Here is a 14,276-nt window from a genome sequence, read left to right as displayed (position 1 = left end):
CATCCTATTGGTTTTGGAGTCTGTGAGGGCATTGCCAAAGACTATTCCACCTGCACATGGGCAGACTCGGCCATCGGGACAGGAGGCAGATGCACTGCAGCAACTCACCAAGGCTTCTTTGGCAGCACCTCCCAAACCCGCGACCTCTACCACCCAGAAGGAGAAGGGCAGCAAGCACATGGGAACACCATCACCTTGGGGGGGGGGGGGGCGGGGAGAGTGGGGACAACAGGTGAGCAGTGGAAGCGCTTTGAGCAGAGTTCCCACTTCCATGTCCTCTTTCTCCATCTTCCCGCTCATGGCCCACCCGCACTTCCCTGCTAGCAATGATCTGGAGAGCACTTTGCTGCACATCAGTGGGGCGCTAAATGGCTAGGGTTTCTACAGTCCTATTTAAGGTGGCATTCAAAGTCTGAAAGCTATTGGTGAGGGCCAGCATGCACTTGTTTGGCTGCCACGTTTGAAGCTCCATGCAGGTGGCCACTCTTTCTATCGACGAAAACATCATTGCAAAGGTGTGCTACATCATGCCACTGATGCTTGAGATGGACTCCTCCAATCTCTCTGCAAGCATGCACAGTGCAGCAGGAAAGTCTGCTAGCACCTCACATTTTTTGCTTCTGCTCTAGAATTATCCTCTTCGTCGACGGCCCCCGAGGTTCAGCATTTGCGTCCAGCTGAGCAGAGCTTGGAGTGTCCTGCGTCCTCCGACATGGACTCTCCACTGCTGTCTCAGTCGCCACCATCTGCTCTTGCTCACTTGTGATTTGTGACACACCAGGCGAAAACCCAACTATCTGTCTTACTGGACCCACTGAAGGGCAGCACGGTGGCATAGTGGTTAGCACTATTGCCTCACAGCGCCAGGGACCCGGGTTCGAATCCGGCCTCGGGCGACTGTCTGTGTGGAGTTTGCACATTCTCCCCGTGTTTGCGTGGGTTTCCTCCGGGTGCTCCGGTTTCCTCCCACAGTCTAAAAATGTGCGAGTTAGGTTAATTGGCTATGATAAATTGACCCTTAGTGTTAGGGGGATTAAATACGTGGGGTTACGGGGATAGGGTGGGATATGTGTCGGTGCAGGCTCGATGGGCCGAAATGGCCTCTATCTGCACTGTGGGGTTTCTGTGATTCTGTGTTTCTGTGAAGTGCGAGTATCTGAGCTGGTGCTTGCTCTGCACGAGTCCCGTGATGGTGCACCCTGAGAGTGTGTGGCCTCCTCTGAGGAGTTGTTGTCGTACTTCTGGACCTCCTCCTCCGGGACGTTTGATGGGCCTGTGGGAGATTGAAGACATGAATTAGAACTGTCACGGTAAGAATGTTTTAAGTGAACATTATGCACATGATCATCTTTCACTGGCTGCTAACATCAAGTCAACATGAGTGAGTGTTGTATGCCAAGTAGTTGTATGATATTTAGTTCTGTCAACAGGTAGCCGAGAGGTCCCCATCTATCCATCTCTGATGACTAGGCAGTTGATACTCTGCTTATCTCCAGCGCATTCTTCTCTGCAGCTGTGATTATTGAGATGGCTGGAGGGGCAGCTCCAGTTCGCTGCCTCTCCGTGGTGTTCTCTGCTCTTTTCTCCTACAAGGAGGGAAAGAAGAGATCTATGAGTGAGGGTAATGGAATGTGTTGAACGGATGGCTGGACAACATTACTTGAGGGTGGCTATGAGGGTGCGGCATGACATTGCATTAAGATGAGGGCGAGTATCAGTGGTGGATGGGATGTAAGGAGGTGCATCGACAGAGAAGAATGGGTGCACCTGCAAGGTAAGTTGGTGTGAGGACTGATGTGCAGGAGTAGGCTTGGGAAGACAGAGTGAGGGGGTTGGCATGGTGCACACAGCAGGATATAGTTGAGTGTGCCAGTGTACTCACCTTTCCTGCCCTTATTGGGTCATTAAAGCATTTCTGGCACGGTATCCAGGAGCGTGGCACCATACTGCCGCTGCTCACCTATTGAGCTATCTCCAGCCATGCCTTCTTGTCTCGCTGGCATGCTTCTTCCTCCCGTCAGCAGGGAACAGTATGTCCCTATGGGCCCTTACACACCGCAGCATCAGCTCCAGGCAAGCGTCTGAAAAGCGCAGCACAACCTTGGAACATTGTGACTCCATCACTCTAGATCATTGCTCTGTTTCCCACACCTCCACAATTCTTCAACTGTCATCTTTGCAGTGTCCCTTTAAATAGTGGAGTTGAAATCGACCCATGCAAGTTGTCATCTAATTGGTTGGGAAACCCAGAAGTCAGGTGCAAATGCTGGGTTAAAAGCTACTGCACTGACTTCCGGGTTTCCTGCACGCTACCAGGCGCCCCCTGCTCCCGGCAGGTCAAAATGTTAAAATTCTGGCCAGTGAAATCAGAGGATATGCTAAAATGAGGCATCTCAAGTATGATGGTAAATGTATGATGGGAAGTGCGTACTATATGCACACACTTCAAATACATTATAGATGGGATTAGAGAAGATCACAATTACAAAGAGGACCACCTGGGCACAGCAAATATTGGAACATTAGGCGGGTCAGAATGCATGCCTGTGAAAAAGCTAGGCTGATTAATTAAAAGATTGGAAGATCGTGTGGGCTCCTTTACAGGCATGTGTTCCTACCCACCCGGTTTTCCGATATTTGTTGTGCTCATGCAATCCAGACCCAGGAAATCTCTCCTATATGCTCTGAACAATTTTTTATCCCTCTAATAAAATAAGAGTATCCAGAGATCTGTGTAAAGTGAATGAAGATCAGATACCTATGGTCTCGACAATAATTAAATATGCTTTAATTACACTAATTTGTAATAAGATATGGAAAATTCTAAACCTGGAGCCAAGAAGAAAGTATTACAAAACATCAACTAACGAATCAATCTAAATTCATTGCTGTATGTGTGTTTTTGGTTAGTTTTGTATATATTTGTAAATCCCTTTATTTTCTCTCTAGTCCCCTTGGGTTCCTCAGGCTGAGTGTCACCTGCAAAATGGCCATTGCCAGCTGCCCTCAGAGCTAGAAAGTGCTCAACAGCTGTCCTAATCTGACCCTCCTCCCCTTTGGAAGGAGACATCTAGCCTCCAATTAGCACATCCTCACAACTATGTGGCTGAGATTGGCAATCAGTGCTGGAGAAGCAACAGCTGTCCCCCCCCTGCCCTGCCCACGATCCTACCCCCGCAAGAAAGTATGGTCCCCCGCCATTCCAAAATGAAGTTAGAACTCCTTACTTCAGCTGCAGCAAGTGATGTTGCCTCCATTAAGTTCTCTGCTCTGAAAGCAAATACAGCAGCTGCCAGCACTGAAATAAAACAAACTGCATTAAACAGAGTTAACATTTCTCCAGGGCAGTACCTAAAAATGTCTAAGTCAACCAAGTACCTGGGTAGCTTACTGATTGGTGTATTTTGTTGTCCCTGAACGTAACCAATAGCACAACCATAAATAAGTATCAAAGCTATTTTCACATATGCATGTCAATCAAAAAGAAGTCGAATCAGCAGATTAGCAATGGTTCAGAGCTGCTCAACTAATTTCCAATATAGATTTGCATTCCTGGGGAAGTAAGGTTGGCACAAGTACAAAACGGGATTTCCTGTTTCATACTCACACCGATTTTTTTTCCATTGAAATTATCAACATAAAAAGTTTCATTGCCTTGACCATCATCGTATCAGTCAGGTACTTCGTTTGGTAAAATGCCAAAATTACCCTCTTGCAGAAATTGGATTGCAATGAGCAGAGCAGGCACCAGGCAGGAGTGCTCCCCTGATTCCACAGTATCTCGATGGCCCTCCCTTCCCGGGACTTACCTTAGGGCCGCAGACAGTGACATAGCGTCCACGTATTCATCTATTTAAAATGGGCGAGCTGCCTGTGGAGGCACAACAAGCAGCTCACCCAAATAACGTAACTGAGGCCCGAGGCCAGGTTTGAGCACATGCTGACCGCACGCCACTGGTTCAAAAACAGGCCATATCCAATTTTTACCTCAGTGCCTCAAATGAATGAATTTGCCAATTGTAAGAGATAGAAATAAAAGCAATGTCTAGCAAACCAACCAAGGAACAGTACTGTGTTAATTGGGGGACATAGTCGTCCAATTATGATAATTTTTCAAAACATTCAGGTCTTTCAGCAATTTACAAAGGTTCAAGCAGAAACTGGTTGTTCCTACCAGTCGTTCAGTGAGCCATGTAGATTGTAACTCCCTCTAGTGATAGATAACCAGAACTACAACAGACTGAAGGTGTTTTATGCAGAATTGCAAAAGGAATGCGAAGAATGTTAGTTTCTTTGTGCATTTTTTGGTACTCAAACAACAACAACTTGTATTTATATAATGCCTTTAATGTAGTAATACGTCCCAAGGCACTTCACAGGAGCACTGGACAAAAATTTGACACGGCGCCACATGAGGAGAAATTAGGGCAGATGACCAAAAGCTTGGTCAAAGAGGTAGGTTTTAAGGAGCGTCTTAAAGAAGGAAAGAGAGGTAGAGAGGCAGAGAGGTTACCAGCAAGAATCTCCAGTGAGTTGTATCCCAGTATCCTATCCCAAAGAAACAAGAGTTGATCGGTTGCTAGGTACCCTGAGAATGCCCGCACCATCCATTTAAACGATATCCGAAGTCTGGAAAAAATGGATGAAACGTTCAATACAAATGATCGTGTAAGAGGAGCTGTACTAGCATCAGACTGAAACCAGAATAGAGGGGTGTAGTTTTAATTGTTTCTCTCTTTTGGTTTTTAATCACTTACAAGATTCAGGCCAACATATCAGGATAGCAAAAATGTATTTGTATATTCATCCAACACCTGATGAACATTACAAGGAAGCTCAGCAATTTTGTCTGCAAGCCATGCAACCAAGGAAGGTCCCAGGTTCGATGTTCACATTGAAGACAATATTGGGGTCAACCTGCAATGCCCTCAGTGACTGAATAGCCAATCAACATTAATTGGCGAGGCTCACAAAGACTGTCACTGTTTGCAGTGCCTATCGAGCACTGAAATATTGCAATGTCCATTTCCACCACACGAGGTCCACAGTGAGGCATACGCTAGTGGGAGAGAACTGTACTGAGGATTTACACCCCAATCCAAGACCTTTACAACTGATATTTTCTCCAAACCTTTTCCAGGTAGGTTTCCACAATGACCTAATATGAGAAAAGGCACCACCCAGAGTATTATTCAGCAATAGACCAGAATGTTTTGGGTTTGATTCCGGGTCTGGGTTCTGATGAAGGTCCTAAATCCAATACATTAACCTATCCAATTCTCTTTACACAGACTACATAACCTGTTGTGTACTTCCAACATTTTTGTATTTTGAGCAGCTGAGGAAATAAAAAATCTGCCAGGGTTCAGGTTTCTGCTTGCTATACAGATTCCTGCAATGTGTGCATGTGTGGATGTTGGGTGACAACATCAGGCACGGCTGTGATGCTCTCTCCATGTCGAACAATCTGCCACACTCACACCTGGAATTTCAGTGGGGGTTCTTGCTGTAACTTTGGTGAAGGATCGGTGGCAACCCCAGAGAAACAGTGTAAATGGCCATTTATGCAGTTTCAGTGGGGTTTCTGCCAATGGTTTGTCAAAGTAACAGCAGAAGATATGGAATCCCCACTGAAATTCTATCCCCCAATATCTATCCTCACACATGAAGATTACCCATTCTGATGGGCTGCTGTCACTTGTGGTATTGTACTCTAGCAAGGGTCTATGCTTTGAGGTGCTAAAAGATGTTAAAATACAAAGAGTGGGGGCGGAGGGGAAAGTAAAGGAACTCTCGACAGTTCTGTAGGAATTTTCACCTGTGTTTCTCATTGTAGAAACAGACTCCACCCCCACCCCCACCCCTCTACATTTAATCGCAAACCTTGACTCAAGTTTGCCATTTAGCTACAAAATAATACTTTTAGAAAATGTATTTCTCTTCCCATTTTCAAGTTATATTCCCTCTTAGGTACCCCAGCCACTCATCATTCATTGGCCTTGAAGCCCTCCTTCAAGGTTTGGCCAAATGACTTTATAGCAAGGGAATAGAAGGGATCGGAGTAAGTGGCCAAGTTTATAGGTTTGGAGACCCACCATAAATCAATGAGAGATTGCAGATCTGTGTTGGCCTGCACAGAATTGTTAAAAAGAGTGCTAGAAATGCTCTTCAAAACAATTTTTCTTAAAGATTTGCCAAACATTTAACCATTCTGGATAAAACCAATCGAAGACTGAATACTTACGGCTGTGCTCCAATTTCACGCAAATGATAGAAGAGTTGAGGGAGGGAGGTCTGAACGAGCGTCTCGAACACCAGACAAAGTGATACAATTCCCTGAGAACAGACAAATAACGGCATTCTTATAACATCCATAGCGATTACAATAAAAACAGATTTGTCGTTCAGATCAGACATTAAACTCCATTTACCCATTAAGGAGAACATTAATCCCATGGTACAAATCGAAGCGCAGCAAGAAGCTCTCCCAGTTCCTGGGCAACATTCTTCCACCAGCCAACACCACCAAAAACAAATTAACTGGTCATTCAATTAACTTACTGTTTGTGGGACTTTGTGCATCTTGCCTACATATTTACCTACATAACAACTTGCATTTATATAGAATCTTTAGCATACAAAACATCCCAAGATACTTCAAATATCAAAATAGATAGGAAGCTGAAGAGGGACAGGTTAGGAGGAGTGACTAAAAGCTTATTTAAAAAGATAGGTTGAAAGGAAATTTTTAAAGGAAGAGAGAGGAGTTGCAAAGGGCTTTAGGGAGGGAGTACCAGAGAATGCGGTCATGACAGCTTAAGGCTGTGTCATCTAATGGTGGAGTGAAGGGGTGGGGAATGCAAGGTTGGAGGAGGTTGTAGAGATAGGATGGGGCGAGGCCATGGAGGGATTTGATGATGAGGGCAAGTAGTTTAAAGTTAATAAATTGGGGGATGTAGGCCATGTGGAGTAACAAGGGCAGGGATGATGAGTGAGCGGGACTGGATATACGCAGCTGTGTTTTTAACAAGATGAAGTTTATGGAGGTTGGAGGAAGACAGACCAGTAAGTAGGGATTAGAATACTTGAGTCTACAGATGAAAAATACATGGATAAAGTTTAAGGTGGGGTAGAGTTGAGTGATGTTGCATAGCTGGAAATTAACAGCCTTGGTGATAGGTTGTGGGGTTTGAAGCTCAGGTTAGGCTTGATGTTAAGGTTTTGCACAGTCTAGTTCAATCTGAGCCAGAAGCTGGAGGTGGCGATGAAATCAATGTGAAGGGAGCATAGTTTATGGTGGGAGGTTCAATCTTCCTAGTATTAAGTTGCACAAGTAGTGGCTCATCCACAACTTCATGTTGAACAGGTAGTCTGACAGCATGAAAGTGGTTGTGGGGATCAGAGAGGTGGTGAGCGTGGTTAGCACATATATGGAAGTTGACCTTGTGCCTAGAGATGATGTTGCCAAATTTAGAATTTGGCGCACTCTAGATGTGAGACAATGTGGGGGCTGAAAAAGAAGCCATTGTTGGACATGCTGTCTGCGTTTTGCTGAATAGGAGTGGAGTTATGCAAGGGTAGTCCTATGGAGCTGTACAACGGAGGAGAGGCAATGGAGGAGGTCCACTGTATCAAATGCTACAACAAAATGTAATCTTTAGACATCAGAAATTTAAGAAGAGTTTCTTTAATCCTCAAATTACAGACCTTGGAAACTTGCCTCGATTGTGAAGAATGTGTTGGAGACTTTGATGAGGGATAACAAAGGTTCATCTGGAGAGACCAGATCTGATTGGAAAGTGTCAGTATGGGTTCAGATGGTGCAGGTCGGGTCTGACCAATTACTATTAGGAGCTTACTTTTCTTGTTGCAGGGAGAGGCAGTGGGTGTTACTGGCCTGGATATCAGGAAGAAAATTGACATCGTCTCATATATTGTTCATGGCTATAGGATGGTGAAAAGAGATTAGACAGAGATTGAGGTGTAGCTGAAAGATAGACAGCAAAGGTGTGGTGCATAGGAAACGGTTAGAGTGGAAACTAGTCGCTAGTAAAGTCCAACAGAAATCAGTGTTCAGGCCGCTGTTGTCTATCATTGTTTTAAAATGATTTGGAAGATGGAATTTTATCCAAGCTTTCCAAGTTTGACGATGACACCATATTTGGTGCAGTGGCCAATGATCATAACCAAGGATGAGAAGTCGCTCGGTGCAGAGGCAGAGGGAGGAAAGCAGAGAAGTTATCTCATTGAGAAAATTGGTGCGGTATTTGGGTGGGTGGTACAAAATAAGGATTTTAAGAGAGACGCGAGGGGTGGAACAAGGTGAAATGCTCGAAGAAGTAGTTGCCGGAAGAGTAGGGGGACAGGCCAAGGTGTGATTTAGATACAAGGGCTACACCACCACCATGGCGGTTTGGGCGTGGAATATGATGGAAGGTATAGCCAGGTGGGGAAGTTTCATTAAGGGGAAAGGTGTCATCATCCCTCAACCATGTCTCCGTCAAAGCCATGATGTCAATTTGATCGTCCACAATAAGGCCATGGATGACAAGACCCTTATTTATAAGTGAACGTACATTTTGAAGGGAAATGCGGAGAGGGGTGATGATACCTAATTTACTAGGCGTCCAGAGGAGCAGAGCAGGGAGGGACAGGGAGGAGATTGGCGAGATTAGCTCGCAGCAGGCACTTAGAGCAGGGAGAGAGCAAGATGGGGCAATTTGGGTTGCTGCTAGCTAGGAGGCAGCGATGAGTGCCTCGGTGGGCCTTTCGAAGGATGCCAAGAGAGGCACAGAGGAAAAGTTAACAATTTCTCTCTCCACAGATGCTGCCTGACCTGCTGAGTATTTCCAGCATTTTCCGTTTTTATCACAATACTCCAGGTGTGGTCTCACCAAGGTCCGATATAATTGCAGCAAGACTTCTTGGGGGAAAAATTGGGTATCGCCCATGTTGGGGCGCTAATATCGGCCTAGCGCAAAGTTTAGCACCCGGTGCTAATTATCGCCTCCGGCTGCAAAATTTACCTCTATCGCCCGTGGGGGTGATTTGAGCACTAAATCAGGCGCTACACACCTCTCAAGGCGCAAACATCAGGGAGTGAGGCACCACCTCAGAACGCTACCGAAGCTCAGACGATGTCAGTTGCCATGGAAGCCAGACAGACTGGCGTCGTCCAGTTCTTAAAGGGGAGGGGCCATCTTGCTGGCCAGTCACACCCTGCTCATTGCAGCCTTGAATCTCGGCCTGGAGAGACCTCTAAAGCAATTGTGTTGAAAGCACTAATGGATAGGCCCAGGGAAAGAGCACGGCGCTTAGGAACCTCAAAAGCAGTGCTGAGGGACAAAACTCCTTAGGACAGCGCTAAATCTCTCCAGACGTCTCTCTCCCTCTCAACCTGCGTGTACCAAAAATGTTGCCGACAAGGAAAGGCAGGAAGCGCCCGCCTTTAAATAGCGCACCCCCAGCCCCTTCCCGACTTGAAAACGTTCCCCTCTACCTGTCGTTCCTAGCGGCAGGCGTTATGGCAGGGGGCGCAACTCAATCTCTGGTCCAGGGCGCTACACGCTCAACTGACGTCACGATTTGCGGGCGCAGGAGATCGTGGCAGTAATCGTTTAGCGCTACCGCAAAACGACTGGTCAATTTCGCGAGCGGCGTTAAAATCGCTGCGCTCGGGGGCTAAGTTCCTAACGCCCCGTTAGCATCCTCCGGAGGCGCTAACCAATCAAATTTCCCCCCCTTTACTCTTATACTCCAATCCTTTCGTAATAAAGGCTAAAATACCATTTGATTTCCTAATTGCTTGCTGTGCCTGCCTGTTAACGTTCTGTGATTCGTGTAAAAGGACACCCAGGTCCCTCTGGATATCAATATTTCCCAATCTCTCACCATTTAAAAAATATTTGGCTTTTCTATTTTTCCTACCAAAGTGGATAACTTCACATTTCTCCACGTTATATTCCATCTGCCATGTTCTTGCCTACTCACCTGTCTATATCCCTTTTCAGCCTCTTTTGCATCTTCCTCACAACTTACTTTCCCACCTAGCTTTGTATCATCAGCAAACTTGGATACATTACACTCGGTCCTCTCATCCAAGTCATTGTTATAGATTATAAATAGCTGAGGCCATAGCACAGATCCTTGCGGTACCCCACTAGTCATGCAACTATCAGGATGGTACAAGGCACACTAGATGGACCGTGGTCTGTTTTGTCCAACAATTCCTAAGTTAGTCAAATTATACCATCTTTGTATGATTACAGGTAGTTCATATGCTGATTACATTTCAACCACCCAGTCAACATTGCAGCTTGAATTATAATGTATGTAGATTTAACAAAACAGAATAGATTAATTTAATTGCCAAAGCATCAAGGGAATAATGTGGTAATCGAGAGACTTCCTGGCTTCATTTTTCATGTCATTTGACCTCTCAGAATCTTGGATTTAGTTATTTTGTTTGTTTTGATAATCTCAATATATGTAAGTGTAAACAAGATAAAGCCAGTATCATTCTGAGAAAAGAACATAACATATAAATATAGTAAAAGGCTGCCACAATGCCACCACTCCCAGTTAAGGCAATAATTTTGTTTTGCCAAATCTAAGCTGCAATTATTGAATGTGTGTGTCTGGCACTGGTTGTAACATACTGGTAGCACTGCTTTAAATAATTAAACTGCAATAATTATAATTTTTAAAAAAAAGATTGCGATAGATATCGATTGAACACAAAATGATCCTGTCACATAAAGATTTTTGATTTTTTTTGACTTCACAGAAAGGATGCGATTTTCTTAGTGCGTTTTAAAACAAAAAGAATTTGTACAAGTTTTTTTTAAATACACACTTTACAATCATCATTGATATGTAATAAGATTTGAATATCTCAGCTCACCATCTACTTCAATAAGTCAGTTGACTCATCCAGAATTATTAAGCCCCAATAGTCCCTATTTATTTTAAAAATAGGAGATTGTGTTGAGACCCGTGCCCCACGGAGGGGAATTGGCTTGGTTGACAGGTCTACTGGCGAATCCCGGAATGGGGAAGAAGTAGAAGGACAATCCTCCCACTGGCTTGGAACAAAGAGACGCCAGGGCAGTCAGTCAACGAGTTAAGTGTGGAGAGGCGGTCTGATCTAGCCAGGGGAAACTCGCTCTAAGACCAGAGCCATCAGGATAAGTAGTACCATGCTACCTTGCGCTCAAGATCTGAGTTCAGTGTTTATTATCTGAATTTTTAAAAAAATAAGATATTTTGTATTTTAGGCTAGAAATGAAACTTGCTCGCTGGTGGTCAATTATGTCATCTTTCTTCAATTGAGATGGATTTCAAACGCCTAGATAGGTGCCATCAGACCAGACCAATCACCCTGCAGTATTTTTATTTCTCTCTTCATTTAATCCCTGGCTGAAGATGGGGGCTAAGAGTACGAACAGAGGGCACTGCTATTAGTAGAAAAAACACACAAGAGGGGAACAAAGAAACAATACATTACTGTGATTTCCCTTCTGCTAGGTAGCTTTATATTTGGGTGAGAACAAATACATTTTAATGTAATCTATCTTGTCTGGTATAAATCATGTTCCCCAGAAAGGGTGCATAACCTTTTAAGTAAATGAGTAATTGTTTTTTGCTGAATTTTCAGGCCTCCACTGAACTTACCGAGGAATGGGATGAGATGCAATGAAGCCTGAAGAAATATCGCACATACATCTCACGGAAAACTTGGTATAGTTTAGACGGTTCATGGTAGAGAAAACAGAGTGGAGCAACTGCAAGTAAATGGGAAACAATACAAAGTAAACTGCAAGGTTGCACAGCATAAATGAGATCTTGGATCTTTTAGTGACCAAGGCCAGTGTTCTCGCAACAATCCTTAACTATGTCCTTAACCTAGTATAGAAGACATCAGAAAAATAAACATAAAAAGCGGGGTAGGTTACACTTTATGCGCAATCAGCAATCTGGGTGCAAATTGCTATCAAAATTGCGTTAGTTTACCGAAATGAAGTTAAGTTTCCATTCAAACTCATTTGCATAATCAAATGTAAAATCACCCAGGAACCAGTGCAATCGAGCAGTGGTGTTTTAGAATGTACTTATTTTATTTTTTTTTGCACTTAAATATATCGAGGAATATTTTTATAGTAGTAACATGGTGCAGTTTTATTAATACAGCTGAAAATGGGTTTATCACAAAAAATAAGCATTTTTAATAAGAGTGTCTAGTTCATTGCCTGTGAGTAACCTGATTTTAAATAATTGAAAATGACTTGAAAAAACTATACAGAACCATTTACTACTAGCTGGAGTGCCCGGCGGTGCCGAGCCTTTTTCGAGGGTATGTTGTTGTTGGAAGAGAGCACGCACGACCGGGGGGGGGGGGGGCCGAGAGCGCGCGACCGGGAGGGGGGGGCCGAGAGCGCGCGACCGGGAGGGGGGGCCGAGAGCGCGCGACCGGGAGGGGGGGGCCGAGAGCGCGCGACCGGGAGGGGGGGGCCGAGAGCGCGCGACCGGGAGGGGGGGGCCGAGAGCGCGCGACCGGGAGGGGGGGGCCGAGAGCGCGCGACCGGGAGGGGGGGGCCGAGAGCGCGCGACCGGGAGGGGGGGGCCGAGAGCGCGCGACCGGGAGGGGGGGCCGAGAGCGCGCGACCGGGAGGGGGGGGCCGAGAGCGCGCGACCGGGGGGGGGGGGGCCGGGAGCGCGCGACCGGGGGGGGGGGGGGGCCGAGAGCGCGCGACCGGGGGGGGGGGGGCCGAGAGCGCGCGACCGGGGGGGGGGGGGGCCGAGAGCGCGCGATCGGGGGGGGGGGGCCGAGAGCGCGCGACCGGGGGGGGGGCGAGAGAGCGCGACCGGGGGGGGGGGGGGGGGGGAGACGAGAGCGCACGACCGGGGGGGGGGGGGGGGGGGCGGGGCGGGGGGGAGAGACAGAGCGACTGGGGGGGAAGAGACAGAGCGACTGGGGGGGAAGAGACAGAGCGACTGGGGGGGGAAGAGACAGAGCGACTGGGGGGGAAGAGACAGAGCGACTGGGGGGGAAGAGACAGAGCGACTGGGGGGAAGAGACAGAGCGACTGGGGGGAAGAGACAGAGCGACTGGGGGGAAGAGACAGAGCGACTGGGGGGAAGAGACAGAGCGACTGGGGGGAAGAGACAGAGCGACTGGGGGGAAGAGACAGAGCGACTGGGGGGAAGAGACAGAGCGACTGGGGGGAAGAGACAGAGCGACTGGGGGGGAAGAGACAGAGCGACTGGGGGGAGGGGAAGAGACAGAGCGACTGGGGGGAGGGGAAGAGACAGAGCGACTGGGGGGAGGGGAAGAGACAGAGCGACTGGGGGGAGGGGAAGAGACAGAGCGACTGGGGGGAGGGGAAGAGACAGAGCGACTGGGGGGAGGGGAAGAGACAGAGCGACTGGGGGGAGGGGGAAGAGACAGAGCGACTGGGGGGAGGGGAAGAGACAGAGCGACTGGGGGGAGGGGAAGAGACAGAGCGACTGGGGGGAGGGGAAGAGACAGAGCGACTGGGGGGAGGGGAAGAGACAGAGCGACTGGGGGGAGGGGAAGAGACAGAGCGACTGGGGGGAGGGGAAGAGACAGAGCGACTGGGGGGAGGGGAAGAGACAGAGCGACTGGGGGGAGGGGAAGAGACAGAGCGACTGGGGGGAGGGGAAGAGACAGAGCGACTGGGGGGAGGGGAAGAGACAGAGCGACTGGGGGGAGGGGAAGAGACAGAGCGACTGGGGGGAGGGGAAGAGACAGAGCGACTGGGGGGAGGGGAAGAGACAGAGCGACTGGGGGGAGGGGAAGAGACAGAGCGACTGGGGGGAGGGGAAGAGACAGAGCGACTGGGGGGAGGGGAAGAGACAGAGCGACTGGGGGGAGGGGAAGAGACAGAGCGACTGGGGGGAGGGGAAGAGACAGAGCGACTGGGGGGAGGGGAAGAGACAGAGCGACTGGGGGGAGGGGAAGAGACAGAGCGACTGGGGGGGGAAGAGACAGAGCGACTGGGGGGGGGGAAGAGAGAGCGACTGGGGGGGGGGGAAGAGACAGAGCGACTGGGGGGGGGGAAGAGACAGAGCGACTGGGGGGGGGGAAGAGACAGAGCGACGGGGGGGGGGGAAGAGACAGAGCGACTGGGGGGGGGGAAGAGACAGAGCGACTGGGGGGGGGGAAGAGACAGAGCGACTGGGGGGGGGGAAGAGACAGAGCGACTGGGGGGAGGGGAAGAGACAGAGCGACTGGGGGGAAGGAAAGAGCGAGAGAG

General features: G+C 48.0%; 1 protein-coding gene across 9 annotated transcripts in view; it reads right to left on the bottom strand.

The window, feature by feature from the left end:
• Window positions 1–14,276, bottom strand: part of tbc1d19 (TBC1 domain family, member 19) — a 198,269-nt gene that overhangs the window by 19,988 nt on the left and 164,005 nt on the right. For 8 of the 9 annotated variants that reach the window (XM_085968140.1, XM_085968160.1, XM_085968149.1 and 5 more), the window contains 4 exons: window positions 11,674–11,783; window positions 6,245–6,336; window positions 4,514–4,629; window positions 3,228–3,298 (listed from right to left, as the gene is read on the bottom strand). In XM_085968140.1, the coding sequence (XP_085824266.1) occupies window positions 3,228–3,298; window positions 4,514–4,629; window positions 6,245–6,336; window positions 11,674–11,783 (389 nt within the window). The remainder of the gene's footprint in view (window positions 1–3,227; window positions 3,299–4,513; window positions 4,630–6,244; window positions 6,337–11,673; window positions 11,784–14,276) is intronic. The other variant, XM_085968188.1, reaches the window with a different exon arrangement.

The sequence above is a fragment of the Somniosus microcephalus genome, chromosome 2 (assembly GCF_052327205.1).
Source record: "Somniosus microcephalus isolate GS21.2 chromosome 2, FLI_Smic_1.0, whole genome shotgun sequence".
NCBI lineage: Eukaryota > Metazoa > Chordata > Chondrichthyes > Squaliformes > Somniosidae > Somniosus > Somniosus microcephalus.
This window is presented reverse-complemented; position numbering and strand designations above follow the sequence as displayed.